Source organism: Photinus pyralis, unplaced genomic scaffold, assembly GCF_008802855.1.
Source record: "Photinus pyralis isolate 1611_PpyrPB1 unplaced genomic scaffold, Ppyr1.3 Ppyr1.4_LG8, whole genome shotgun sequence".
In the NCBI taxonomy this organism is placed as follows: domain Eukaryota; kingdom Metazoa; phylum Arthropoda; class Insecta; order Coleoptera; family Lampyridae; genus Photinus; species Photinus pyralis.
This window is the reverse complement of record NW_022170819.1, coordinates 11,162,838-11,177,638: the sequence shown is the minus strand read 5'-3', so window position 1 is coordinate 11,177,638 and position 14,801 is coordinate 11,162,838. Positions and strand designations below refer to the sequence as shown.

The following is a 14,801-nucleotide window of genomic DNA, read 5'->3' as shown; positions in this document are numbered from 1 at the left end:
TTCTTATCTGTTGCGGTCTTTCTTTTGTGTTCTGTACTTCTTACTATCATCATCATTTGCGTTTGTATTTTATATTTTATTCTTTTCCTGGTATCTCGTGTGACTTTGTTAAAAAACCTGCATCTTGGTAATGTGTTTTGCATGTACGATACCTTGACCACTACATCCATTATTAACTAATTGTAAATTATACGAATGTAAATTATATGAATTACACGTAATTATGCAATTTTTCTTGGCAGGTTACTTAAAATCTTAATTATCGTAACTTTTGAAAGATTAGATCTTTATATTTTTTTAATGATTGTCAGAGGTCTATTTACAACTTATTGTTCTCCGTTCTACTAGAATGATAACAATTAAGAATAACATACTGTCATTCGAGTTTTTTAAATAAAAATGTAATGACAAATTTTCTTCAGAAAAAGGACATTTGTACTGATACACGAGACGGTTATACAGGGTGTCCAAGATAAGAATGCACAGCATGGAGAAATCGGAAACCAGTCGGTTAAATTAGAAGAAAGATGCGTATTTTAGGGCTTTGTAATATGATACTTTAACATTTGGAAATTGTGATCAGTTCCGAAAATATTCGAAAGTTAACCATATTCGTTTTTATTTGTTTCTGACCCTGTTTGAAAAGATATCGAAAAACAAATAAGACTTCCTTTTTAAGCTCTACAATATGGTACCCACAGATTTTCACTGTGACGTTTCGTCTTTGAGAAACCATCATCAACTACGTATTCTTATATAGAACGGAAAAAAGTGCATATGCGAAAATTGAGTATTTTTTATTGCAAATACAATTATTTATGGCACAAAATGTTTCTTTATTAGGACCCATCAATGAATTATTTTGATAGTTTGTTAACGTCCCCTGCAACTGAAGGGTTTCAGAAGACTACACCCTTACGAGGCGAGAACGCCTCCGGATTGCTATCAAATGTGGTAGGTAAAGATTTCTGCATTTTTTTGTGATAAAAATCACGACTCTGTAAAATATTGGAACGCGAAAGAAATGACCTATGAAGATAGGCAGAAAGTAGTGGTGATTGAGAGAAATGCGTCAAGTGCTTAAAAATTGGTCACCCCTCCAGGATTTGCAAGAGGAAAGTAGGTAGTCATCTAACCGCAGTCATTATCAAATTATTTTCTCACCCATTATTCAGCAAATGTCATCGAAAGAAGAGAAAGTCCAATAGAGCGTGTATCATCAGGGCACCCCCCGTATTCTCTTAAATACTTTGAAAGTTCCTATCATTGCCGAAACCGGAAAAGCAGTTTCGGTTCGGGTAATTGGAGACACCGGAAGGCAATGCAGTTATATAGCTAATGGAGCAGCAGGAAATACTGTAAAAATTGGAGAAAAATTTCTTGCAAATATAGTCTTTAGAGGAAAGTAGTACAGTAGGACTAAAACCTTTACACAGAGAAAACAAGCGCTTTGTTTTCAAAGTATGTACAAGGATCAATTCTGTTCCTGAAGGACCCTGGTTAAACGAACTTCAAGAAAAAGGAATAATGCTCTCAGATGTCGAAAAATCCTCACCGGTTATCGGAAATGATAATTGGGGAACTGAGAAGGTGGTCAAACTGGAATATGGGCTGACTGCGACAGAGACTATCCTTGGATGAACCCTGGGAGGAGTGTACTAGTAGGAGAATTAACAACTACTACTTCTGGATCAATTTTAATACAGAAGATTATCAAATGCATAATGTGTTACAATATGGGATTGAGTTTGATAAGGTTTTTAGACAAATTACTTTCTAGCAATGCATTGAGCCATCCAACAACACCATTACTGTAATGTTGAAGGTTTCGGCTTAGCTAAAAATGACAACTTCTGAATCTGCTCCAGAATGCAATTTTTTATCTTAATCGCCAAAACTCCTTCGTCGTGGTCCTTGACCTTTTCGCACTCGTCGCATGCGCTACGCATTTCGACCTTATCTCCATCTGATAGACTGCTCTTGTGGTAAATGTCCTCAAGGTATCTGAATATGTTCGCGCCGCTAACCTCGCCATCGGGCGTGATCATTTGCCTCTTCTTCCAGACGCAAACCAAGTACTCGCCCATCATTTTGTTATTGAGATCGGTTACCTTTTGAACGTACGGAGCTATGTCTTTCATGGTAAGTCCTTGGGAGTCGAGACATTCGTTTTCCGGTCCTAGAGTGGCGTGACGCTTAAAATGGCGGGGCCTAGATTGCACCTGAACATGCCGAGTGTAGTTGAGGAGACTATGAGAATAAAATCCACTTACCCCAATCACAAATATGAGCACAAAGCACCACTTCATTTTGAAGCACTAATAATAATGCACGCAGTAAGACTCGGGAATTACCGAGATAAGGTTTGGTCTTTGCACTAAACTGACAGATAAGATCAAATCTGTGAGGACGGTCAGACGTCAAAACATAAAGTAGGAACTATTTAGTTAGGATGCCTCATTATATCCAAATCAATACAACTTTATTTAATGGCTGGAGCTATTAGCCGCCCTTGAACCATAGAAAAGTGCTTTGTTTCGTCCGTTACAATTTGAGGAATTAAATTTTCATGTTAACTAAAACGATCATCTACCTACTTAACTCAGTAAGGGTAGGAAAAATGGCCTTTATGACTGATAAAAAATTGTGGTAGGACTAATGGCCTTTGGTGGAATTTCTTATGGATGCGTATGTTTCAGAAATACAAAGTGGATCCAATGAAATTTCTTGGACTACTTTTGTTCCTCCACCTTATTTCAAAACGTTCCATCACATAGCTCTATTAGGTCACCCAGTTTCATCAGTCTATGAACTTATTAACAATTGAAAAATATTGCCAATAACAGAAAGTATTTTTCGATCAGAGAGATTGTATCAAAATTGCCTTCGGTCGCGAAAAGTATCGGAAAACTTCCTCAAGAAGCGAGTTAGGTAGCTATTGACTTAATAAAATCGATAACTCAAGGTATATACAACTTTAATAAAAAGTAAAAGTTACAACACACGTTTGATCCCCTTTTGTTGGCCGGAAATTTTGTTTGTCCTCCCTTAATAAGCAACCCACGCGATTTTACGCGAAAGGGGGCAGCCAATCGACCGAAATTTATCGCGGATAGGTCTGGCCAGGATTAGAATAACACGAGTTAATTAACATAAAACACCCCTCTGATGATGTCTTTGTAATTGCCACATTAAAGCGGTAATGTGGACGAAATATGAAAGAAGGTGCCTTAAATTTTTATAAAAACAACGTCCGCTAAAGCGATAACCGGGTTACTCGCCATTAAAACGAAATAACAAGTTTTCAGGGCACGTATGCTTTCGCACGAATTACAGGAAAGGGAGACGAGCGTGTGGAATACAGGAGTGACCTTTCATTTCGAAAATAATTTCATTGCGTTCGGGATACGTGTAAACAGCGGCAGAAGTAGTTAGTTGTGTCACTTGATGAACTGAATAAAACATTTTCGATTTGATGGTAGAATTGCTTATAAAAATCGCGTGTTGTGCGAATATAACGGCTCAAATACAAACCAACGATTCTGGTATTTTGTCGCTTAGTATGCCTTTCGTCGCGCTGTTTAGCCAATGATTTACGACGTTTTTTTCTAGGTACGAGTAATAAATATAGCTTTGTTACTAAGGCAGAATCCTGACTGAGATTTCGTGAAAGCTCCTTTTAATTGTGACTTTAGGTAAACTACACTGGCAGTACAAACAAAGCGAGTCATTTTCTTACCTACCCGAAAAATACGCAGAATCGGTTTTTAAGGACTTAACAAGTCAACATTGAGAACCCCATGATTTCAGTAAGTTGGCACTACAAAGGCAATTATCGCACATCATTTTGGTCCTTCGAACCGGATTTCCGCATATGCGGGTGCGTGGCATTTCAAACAGTCATTTAGCGATACGGTTACCGTGGAAGATTCAAATGAACTCTAAGAAAGATTGGAGGCTGCAGCGCCCTTCAAGGAACTGCACAATTTCAATCTGCTTATCTTAAAACGATTTCAGCCGCGAAATTGATGCTTAAAGCATTTCAATTACTCCATCGTACGATGTCGACGCAAGAATTTCTTCTCACAAGCACGCATTTTTTAACGGTTTAAGATTGGGACTCTATCCTCACAGGTGGTGAGTTCGAATCCCACAAATTACCTTTTTAGTGGTACAAAACATCGCCTGACTACCATAGAATTTAAAATGACCTGCGACTAGCTCTTAACATGAACTTTTTTACTGTGACTTACTGGAAAAATTTTTCCTTCACTAATTTCCTGAAAATTGCTTTCAAAGTCTACTTTTCTAGCTTGTTTACTCGCAAAATTGAACGGAAAGAACTTACATTTCCTTTAATAGTTATTTATATAAAAGTCCGGAAAATGATACATTACTAGCTAGGAAATATTGAAGTGCGAGGCCGAGTACTTTAATTTCCGAGTCAGGTAATGTCATTTTACTGAAGGGTTTTGTATTAAATTTTACCGGAAATCGTATTTTAATATAAAATTTCAATTTTCATATAGAACTTTTGATTAATGTCAATCTGTCAGTGATGACAGGAGTCATTTGGACATTTGGAAATGTCACAAATGCGGCCGGTTCGATCTTACATACCAAATCCGCTACGCTGTTTCAATTGACAACGGTTTGGACACTCATCTACCATGTGTAAATATCCTCAACGATGTATTTGTGGTAAAGATATTCATCTAGGAACATCATGTGAGATTCCCATCCAAAGACCAAATTGCCAAGGATCTTATAGTTCTATCTCTAATTCGTGGCAGATTTTTAAAAAAGAGGAATTGAAGTTAACTATAAGATATCGTGTGGCGACGCGAAAAAAACAGGTGGGAACGCTGTAATAAATGTATTCATTATGAAATGATAGCTGAGAATTTTTATCACACTCTTTTCTAGGGGGACTAAAAAGGTTTACTTCAAAAGCACGCTAATATTGAAGATGTAATCTCCCCATATATACTTGTGTCAAATGTCTGATGAATTCACAATTAAACTTGAGTTAATTTTTCTCCAAATTATTGATTACGGATTTCTAATGATGAATGTAAGAAAAATTAATTGATTTTTTTTCTGTTCTTAACCCTTTTAATCTGAGGCAGCCTGGAAGTAAAGTACGAAAGGCAGATCCAATTGTTGCAGCGAGAAAGAAAAGGGAATTGGCCACGACTAGTCAGGAGAAACGAGTGAAACCAGGGGCGGACTGGCCCGGGGGGGCGGGGGGCGATTGCCACCTGGCCTGTACGTCATAATGGCCCGTTGGAAATTTATAAGTATGTGCTGTATTTAGTTTCTTGCACTATTAATAAGTTATTAACGCTCTTTCTCTAATTGGGGTTGATGTTAGGTTGTTAAAAAATTCTGTTTTAATTGAAGTGTTTTACAATGAATTTATCATTTTTTGTCGTAGCATGAAAGTGATGAAATACAATGATAGGCGACGCGCCTCGTTTGGATTGTATATTTTGTTACTTTTAATTATCAGCTGCAATTTAAAAAAAACTGTATTGTAATTGATTTTCGAGAAAGGAGTACTTTAAAATGTTTTTGTGGTGCACCTCAGAGCTCCCCCCCCCGCCACCTTCATTACTACACTAATACTTTAATGGTTCGTAACCTATGCAATTCCACCTGGCCCGCCCCTGACTAGAAACCAATTTCGACTGCACCAAAATTTCTCGGGAAAACACTTTTTTTTATTAATTTTGGTGCGTAGAATCTATAACAATTTGCCCCCCCGCCACCTTCATTACTACACTAATACTTTAATGGTTCGTAACCTATGCAATTCCACCTGGCCCGCCCCTGACTAGAAACCAATTTCGACTGCACCAAAATTTCTCGGGAAAACACTTTTTTTTATTAATTTTGGTGCGTAGAATCTATAACAATTTGTACTTTTTCGATCGGACTTCTCAATCAAAATTATGGACTAGAAACCAATTTCGAAAGAAAATTCAAAGGGCTGTAACTTTTGACCTAGAAGCCCAATCTTGGAACTGTTTGAAATTATGGATTCTACAGGCCACATTCTATAAGAACATTTTTTTCCGGGTCGATCCAAAACAATTCGTACTTTTTCGATCAGACTTCTCAATAAAAGGTTATAGACTAGTTTTTGTGGTGCACCGCAGAGCTACCCCCCCCCCCCGCCACCATCATTACTACACTAATACTTTAATGGCCCGTAACCTATGCAATTCCACCTGGCCCGTAAGTACCCAGTCCGCCCCTGGGTGAAACAACCACCGAAGTTTGACAAAGCTTATAAATTTCGGGCGCCCGGCGTGCACAAGTCACTAAGAATAAAATAAGAATACAAGCTTTGTGAATCTTCGGGCATTAGTGGGTATAAACACCCTTGTCCTGGCAAAAATCTACAGATACACAAAAGGAATTTAATTGCATAAAGCTGTAAGTGAAGTAGAAATTCTGTGTGAAAGTGAGTGTTTGCGTCTCATTCAGAACAAGAGACTCCTTTAATACAATCACTCCAATGCTCGTAAGGTACAAATAAAAATATATCCAAAAACCACAATGCCAAAACCAAACCCAATTTAAAAATTCAGACTTACGTACTCCATTAGTAAATGGGTTTCGGATTGCGATGGAGGTAAAACAAAGATGACTAGAATTTTCTAATATATCAACTTTTCATTTCAACCAGAAAACCTAAAGTGGTATTTTTCTCAATACCAATGGTACCTCCAAACACACTAAGAGCTCGTTCAGTCAGTTCCACAAACTACTTTTGCAATCTTTAATGGTGTCGACATACCTTGGGGATCTACTTTAAAGTTCTTTTGCGTCAATTAACGATACCCTTTTGTTAAAGCCACTGAAAGTCAAACTAAAATGATAATAGCCGAGGCAGTCTAAAAGCGGCAAAATTCAGGAGATCGCCCATAGATTTTGATTTATGTTTAGTTCCACATCAGACTAAGTTCTGGAACATTCAATAATCGACTGTCAAGCTACAAGCCTTAGCTCTTTAAGCTGCACCCTTAAAAACCTACACGTTGACAATATTTCATAATAAATCTCGACATTTTCATGATACATTACCAAATTTCAGTTTTAAAAGCATTACTCCGGCAGTAATTTCGTTAAAATTATGATTAACGACGCACGCAAGAAGCTGCAATCTTTAATTCCTATTTGGGGAATGTCGGCGAAATTACTATCGTGACCCATTTATCACGCCGACCCCCTCGAACCGACTGATCGAGTGGATTTGTGGAAACCAATTGCGACTTTTTGCATTTTTTATTAGCCTCCCACCGAAAACATTGCGGCCTATATTGAATTACCAAAACGGTTAATATCGCCACGTCACCGGTTGCGTGGAATCGGGGTGCGTGCCTCCTCCGTTAATCGATATATGGGTACAGCAAACGTGGAAATGAAAACCGGATGACGAAATGTTTGTTTTAGTTTTTTTGTGTCTAATGGAAGTAATTGGGGAGCTTGCGTTTCGTAGGGAAGGTCACTTTGAATATGATAACATTTCCATTTAATGTGCGGCAGTCATGAATTATACACACAATACGTACTTAAAGGTCACCTAATTAGTTGTTTGAGACAATTTATAATTGTAAAATGGCATGCAAATGTGATACAGGGTGGTCATGCCACATTGAAGAGTATTCTTCGAATTATTGTTTTCTCTATTTTCATCTCCAAAGTTCATAGATTTCCCAGTGTGGTTGCCACATAAATGTTAAACTAAGTGGTGAAGTGATTGTTTAGTTTTGAACAGGGAAGGGATTTCTTTTCCTGAAAGGTCTTTGGAAGATACAACTTCAATACTCAAAAAGTTCAGTAGGGAATAGCAGATCTTGTATAAAAGTAATCAAAAGCGGTTATCTGTCCTAAAAACCCTTCCGTGGAGCTTTCTCTACAGGCCAAGAGCGGCCTCGTTTTCTTGTGAAGAATTGTACCCGCATTGTAGTTTCAGATTAATGAAGGCAACATTATTCCATTAAACCTTCCCCAATCGTGTTTTGTATCGAATACAGCGGGATTCGTATAGTCACGTCTATGTCCAGAAAATAGCAAGATAGATTATTGGGTACGCTTTTAGACCTTTCACATTTAGGGTTTTAGTAAGATTACTCTACTGTTGCTATTCTGTCTGGGCAACCATTAAACTTGAATGTAAACTGTCTTCGGTTACATTCTGAAAAGTGAAAATGTCCCAACCCCAACGGCACTTTACTATTTTACACATAATTATCGAAGTGCAAAAGAGGATATTTTAATTAATCTGCCTCCCTTACATAGTCGATAATTAATGCTCCCGTAATCGATGGCATTCCATTTTAATGGAAGTTGTGGAGTAAAAACAATTGAACATTACGGGAATCGTGCGGAATCGAAAATTCTCATTCTCCAATGTATTGTGCTGGTAAATAAATGTGACAATGGATATTGATTACCTCTTAATGAGGTGGAAAGTTCAAATGGAGGACGTAAGTAGAATGACCTACGTAATTACGGAAAATCTATAGGCACATCTACGTTATAGGGGGCGTTTTTCATTTTACCATAATGTACTTATAGTTTTTTATACATTTGCTTGATTATAAGTAGGTGAGGTGTGATTTTTCACAATTTCCTGGGTGTACCGACTAAAATTTACACCCCGTACTAGACGAATCTCCGGAAAATTCGTCAAGTAAAAATCCTCTCCTTGACAATTCCTTTAAACAGTTTAGTGGTAAAGCTGTGACTCCACCATTTAATGTGATCGAACACTAATTTTGATTTCCATCATGTAACAGGGGTTGCATGTGTTTTTACTTTTTACGGTAATGATACCTGAAATAAAGAAAAGTTTGTTTGTATATAATACCCCGCACGCATTCGGGCGACATTCAAAAATAAAAAAAATCTTAGAACTACTTCATTTTTTTCAGTAATCCAAATAATCTGGCCGTACACCCATACGCTTAAAGCTTCTGAAATGAACATTGTAAAATAATTTCAGGACTTTCAAAAACACCACTAATTGGACTTTTCGAAGGGACGCGTTAATTAATTTTAAACCGACAAATCCTTATCGCAATTGACCTGATGTGTCATACACGCAATTTCACGTTTTACAATTAACTACACAAATTTAAATAAGCAATTTACAGAAGCGATAAAATTTAAACAAGAATAATGCATTTAACAAAATTTCTAAAAGGAAAAAAGTAACAAATAACAAAGTCCCTGAAAGACAGCGTTGGGAGATTTTCAATATTACAACGTTTCCTTTCGGAGAAATCATCATCAACTTTATCTTTATATGGTCTGTAAAAAAGTACATACTGTATATCTTTTATTACGAATACAACGATGGACGGCACATAAAAAAAACAAAAGTTGGAAAGTGTTGGTTTCAACAGGATGGTGCACCCACGCACAACGCCCTAATCGTGCGGAAATTAAGAAATTAATTAATGAAGGGTTGTTTAAGGGTTGGTTACAGATTATTTAAACATAATCTATCAAAGAAGCAAAAATGTTCGGTGTACTACGTAAAGTTACAACCCCCGCAATATATAAGAGTGTTTTACATGCTGGTATGAATGACTAAAAAATTTCGCAAATTTAAAGCAGACGGAAATTTATTATTAAAGGGTGGTTTAAGGGTTGGTTACAGATTATTTAAACATAATCTATCAAAGAAATAAAAATGTTCGGTGTACTACGTAAAGTAACAACCCCCGCAATATATAAGGGTGCTTTATTTTTTTATTTATTTTTTTTTTTTTTTGTTAAGTACGACTTCGACTGCTAAGGTCTTTTCGTCTACTTCTAATCACTTGTAAGTTCTTACTACTGCCGCATTATATTTTGTTGTACATATTAATCAATTTTAGGTAGTCAAGAGTGCTTCTTATCCGGTCATCGCTATTAAGATTATCAGGTAAGTTTCTCATTAATTTCTTTTCAGCTCTTTGGTGGTTATGTGCTGCACAGTCGCAAATTATGTGCGTTACACAAGGGTGCATCGAGGCCCTTCAGCAGATGTTCGTGTGTAACCTTTACATGACCAATCCTCAGCCTGTGTGTTTTGACCATATCTGCTCTGGACATATGTTTAATGTAAAACATTCCTCTTACTTGCCGTTTTACTCTGGTAAGATTTGTATTCGCTGCTTGCCACTTATGTTGCCATGTGTCTAATATCTTTTCTTTTAGATATGTAAATGCGTCCGTTTTTTCCATCACGTCAACGTCTACTTGTGGATGTTCAGAAGCTTCTCGTGCTGTTCTGTCTGCAAGCTCGTTGCCTGGTATACCTGCGTGTCCTGGCACCCAAATAAATATGATTGATACATTTTTGTTGTTTAGATTTCATAGTTCGGATTGGGCCAGTTTAGTTAAAGCATTATTGGAATAAATTTGTGTTAAGTCTGTTAATGCATTTATATTATCACTTGCAATAATAAATCTTTGAGTTTCAGACAACGAGGAACAGTGCTGAAGAGCTTTCCAGATGGCATATCTTTCTGCGAATCCTATAGTCGACTGCGGGTTTAAGGTCCATTTATTTGTTATCTGCGAGGCGATCGCACATCCTACTCCATTCCCAGATTTAGACGCATCGGTAAATATGATGTCGTATTCTCCATACTCACTACATATATTTGTAAATTTCTGTTGAAATGTATCGAGTGGGGTTTCTTTGCGTTCGAGTAATAAGAGATCACTTCTAATTACTGGTTCTGATAGCTTCCATGGACTATGTTCTTGTATTTGTTCCTCTAATAAGGGAGGTAGCATTATGTTGTTACGCTCTATATATTCAGAGAAACGCACGACAGCTGGCCTAATTATTGTTGGTCTTAACCTAAACATAGTTTGATCTGTTTCTAAAATGGAGTTATTCGGATGTGCTGGTAGTGCTTTTATTTTTGTGAAATACTTCATCAGTATACAATTTCTTCTTGTTTCTAGCGATGTCATACCCGATTCGCACTGTAAGCTATCTATTGGGCTGGTAGGAAAAGCGCCAAGTGATATCCTTATCGCAGAATGATGTATTTTATCAAGTTTGGATATAAGTGATTTTCTCGCAGACGAGTATACTATGCAGCCATAGTCAATTCTGCTCAGAATTAATGTGTGGTATATCTTCAACAAACTTATGCTGGTATGAATGACTAAAAAATTTCGCAAATTTAAAGCAGACGGAAATTTATTATTAAAGGGTGGTTTAAGGGTTGGTTACAGATTATTTAAACATAGTCTATCAAAGAAATAAAAATGTTCGGTGTACTACGTAAAGTAACAACCCCCGCAATATATAAGGGTGCTTTAAATGCTGGTATGCATGACTAAAAGATTTCGCAAATTTAAATCAGACGGAAATTTATTATTGAAGGGTCGTTTAAGGGTTGGTTACAGATTATTTAAACAATTTCGCAAATTTAAAGCAGACGGAAATTTATTATTAACGGGTCGTTTAAGGGTTTGTTACAGATTATTTAAACATAATCTATCAAAGAAATAAAAATGTTCGGTGTACTACTTAAAGTTACAACCCCCGCAATATATAAGGGTGTTTTACATGCTGGTATGAAAGACTAAAAAGTTTCGCAAATTTAAAGCAGACGGAAATTTATTATTAAAGGGTCGTTTAAGGGTTGGTTACAGATTATTTCAACATAATCTATCAAAGAAACAAAAATGTTCGGTGTAGTAGATATTAAAGGCCTAATTTGCCTTATTTCTACAAAAAATGAGCTGTTCACATTTTGTTTGTTGTGTTGTAACATACTAATTTTCTCAAGTAACAAACAAGGGTGTTATTAATTATCCTGCGAAAAATGAAATATGGTTAGGCTGTACGACAGAAATAAAAATAATTAATTTACATTGTCAAAGGAAGAAATTTCAAAGCAAAATATTGTTAATTAACACGTTCTCCCTCCTCTTATGCAAGTTTTGAAGAACCTAAAGTGCAACTCGCTTTAAACGAGCCTTAATAAGATAATGAAATTTATAGAGTGTCATTTACATTGGATCCTCCATAGGCTTTAGCGGCTAAAACGGAAGCCGTAATAAATCAACTGGGATAAACTGGACTTCAACAATCAATATTCTTAGTTTACGCCATTAACAAATTGAAGTATCTTTGCGTGACGGTTCTCAAATTTATTTAATTCCGTAATGTTTCCGAAATTTAGGGCACACACATTTCTGAGAGTATTGGCCGTGGCAGCACCCTTTCAATCTCGTATATTGGGTCATATCTAGATCCTTCACTCAACGGTCATATGCTATTATTGTCCTTGACCAATTTATCTAAGCGGAAAGGTCTGGTGCAGTTTACGAAGCCCCCTCTTTTCTTTGGTTGTCTGAAGAGAGTAAGCGAGCTTTGACAATTGTCTTTTAATTATAACGACATGCAGTTTTAGAATACAATACAGTGCAGTCGTATTATTATGTAATCATATATCCTCCTAGCGCTAAATAATGGTTTAAATCCGCCATTTATTTTAACAAGTAGTAATAAAGGAACCTTGACTAATCTATTGACGTGAATTTTTTTTCATTTGATAATTACATACAAACCACTGTTCTCAAATAATTTAATTGCGATTAGAAATTGAGAGAGGCAATTGGAGGACAAACGATCTTGTAATTTGAAAGGCTTTTTTTTACTATTTTGTTGCATCTGTAGCGTATATTTTCAATAATTGCTGCTTAGGTAGGGACTACGCTGCTAGGTATATAAGGTAGAAACTCGTAGCATTCGGTGAACAAAATGAACCGCGACAAAATAGTCTTGAGCAGTAAGGCCCAGTGCCTCCTAGATTCGCTGATTAGCGAGCTCGGCATCGAGAATTACACCCTGAGCATCACGCTAGGGCACGCAAGGGGTGATAATTACTTAGGCGTTATCGCCAAAGTACACGTGAAAACCGACAGTGCGTCTTGGTATTGGATTATTAAGTGCGCTCCAGAGGCAAGCCAGTTCAGAGTTTTCGTTCCCGTTACAAAAATATACGTACGCGAAGTGTACTTTTACGAAAAAATTCTCACGGAATACCAAAAGTTCCAAGAGGAAAAGGGAGTAGTACCATTTCGGTCGTATGCCAAATACTACACCTCTTATTTGGAAGAACCATACGAAACTATAATTATGGAGGATATGAAGGCGGTGGGTTACAAACTGTACAACCGACAAGATCCTTTGGATTACGAGCACGCTTTGATGGTGATGCGCGAATACGGCCGTTTCCACGCCATTTCGTTCGCAATACGCGATCAAAAACCCGATTTATTCCAAGAATTTCAGCGAAACCTGCCGGAAGTGCTCTACGACATCCTAGCCGATAACGACGCCAGTAAGAAACTAATACAAAGTCAGTGCAGCCGAGCTAGAGATTCTCTGGACGAAGTGAACAATAAACGTGTCTACGATAAATTCGCAGATTTTGAAGAGCACATGTTTAAACTTGTGGAAAAAGCGATTGCGACAGATGCTGCAGGTCGTTACGCTGTCATCTCGCACGGTGACTGTTGGATAAACAACATTCTCTTCAAGTACTCGGTAAAACTCAACCCTCCAAAGATCCGCAACTAATACGTTCTTTCAGACAGGTCAACAGTACCCAACAGATCTCTGCTTCATAGATTGGCAAATGTCCAAAGTTGGTTCTCCGGTCTTGGACCTATCCTTCTTTCTCTTTACGACCACGGACAAAAAGCTGCGAGATCAACATTACGATAACTTGCTCAAGGAGTACCACCGCAGCCTGTCTTCGTTTCTAATCGAACTGGGAAGCGACCCGGAAGTTCTTTACCCCTTTCACATTTTGCAAGAACATTTGAAAACGTTTTCGGTTTACGGTTTATTTATGGCCATACAAATTCTGTATTTCATGGTTAGCGACGAAAACGAAATTCCCGATATACACAATTTTACAAGTGAGGAGGACGCGTTCGAACAGATGCAGTATGTTCCAAAGAATATCGATAGGTATAATGCGAGAATTCAGGATATTGTGTTCGATTTTGACAAACTTGGTTATGATTTTTAATTGTAAACTGTGAGATGGGTTTTCCGGACCAAGGGTGAATCGAGTTTTTACTACATTATTTCTACCCAAACCGACGCGGACCATGCGATGCGGTGGCTCGGACGCATACACCACTGTAGAAATATATCCCGCATCTCCGCATCGGTTTGAGTGGACCTTTAGAAGGCTAAAAGACGTATGTTTGACTTGTATCAGCAGATTCCTAAAAAACCATTTAGGCCGTACTGCTAATTAGATCAGAAGGGTTACCCCACTTCTTGTAAAAGGTTCAACAGTCATAGGTGATGGAAAAATATTGGTATCGCCCATAAACTATAAAGTGACCATCGATTATTACAGAATGGCAGTCTCTAGCATATAGTATTCTAAAGGGAAATAATCCTCTTTTTTCCGTTACAAGGTCATATTTCATGGAAGATATATCTATTATGTTAAGTGTTATTTATTATATCATATTTATTTATAGCATTATTTTTCAGTACCATATTCATTACTATTTATTAACGATTCTCGAGATCGTTTATAATTTTGTATTGCTGTCTGTCTGTTCGTGTGCAGGATAACTTCGTGTAGAAACGTCCGATTGCTTTGAAAATTGATATACACGTTCTTCGGGATATATGAAAGGTCGCTATTGCGTTTCAGCTACGTAGACCAACGGGCCAAAAAGTTACAGCCCAATAGCTGCCCAAACCTCCAAAAAGGGGTTCTTTTATAGCTCTTGTTACAAAG

General features: G+C 37.3%; 2 protein-coding genes across 2 annotated transcripts; one reads left to right on the top strand and one right to left on the bottom strand.

The window, feature by feature from the left end:
- Positions 1-1,681: 1,681 nt before the first annotated feature.
- On the bottom strand, positions 1,682-2,422 carry LOC116179176. The gene is made up of 2 exons (XM_031498892.1): positions 2,274-2,422; positions 1,682-2,222 (listed from the first exon to the last, which is right to left on the bottom strand). Exons 1-2 carry the CDS (start codon positions 2,307-2,309, stop codon positions 1,809-1,811), a joined length of 450 nt encoding a protein of 149 aa, XP_031354752.1. The 5' UTR covers positions 2,310-2,422; the 3' UTR covers positions 1,682-1,808.
- Positions 2,423-12,790: 10,368 nt separating this feature from the next.
- LOC116178615 lies at positions 12,791-14,534 on the top strand. The gene is made up of 2 exons (XM_031498165.1): positions 12,791-13,579; positions 13,626-14,534. The coding sequence occupies exons 1-2, from the start codon at positions 12,791-12,793 to the stop codon at positions 14,067-14,069; spliced, it is 1,233 nt and encodes a 410-aa protein (XP_031354025.1). The 3' UTR covers positions 14,070-14,534.
- Positions 14,535-14,801: the final 267 nt, after the last annotated feature.

Coding starts and splice junctions, on each gene's coding strand:
- LOC116179176 (XM_031498892.1), bottom strand. CDS start 2,309: ATGAAGTGGTGCTTTGTGCTCATATTTGTGATTGGG. Junction 2,223..2,273: donor TGCTCATATTTGTGATTGGG/GTAAGTGGATTT, acceptor CGGCATGTTCAG/GTGCAATCTAGGCCCCGCCA.
- LOC116178615 (XM_031498165.1), top strand. CDS start 12,791: ATGAACCGCGACAAAATAGTCTTGAGCAGTAAGGCCCAGTGCCTCCTA. Junction 13,580..13,625: donor ACATTCTCTTCAAGTACTCG/GTAAAACTCAAC, acceptor ACGTTCTTTCAG/ACAGGTCAACAGTACCCAAC.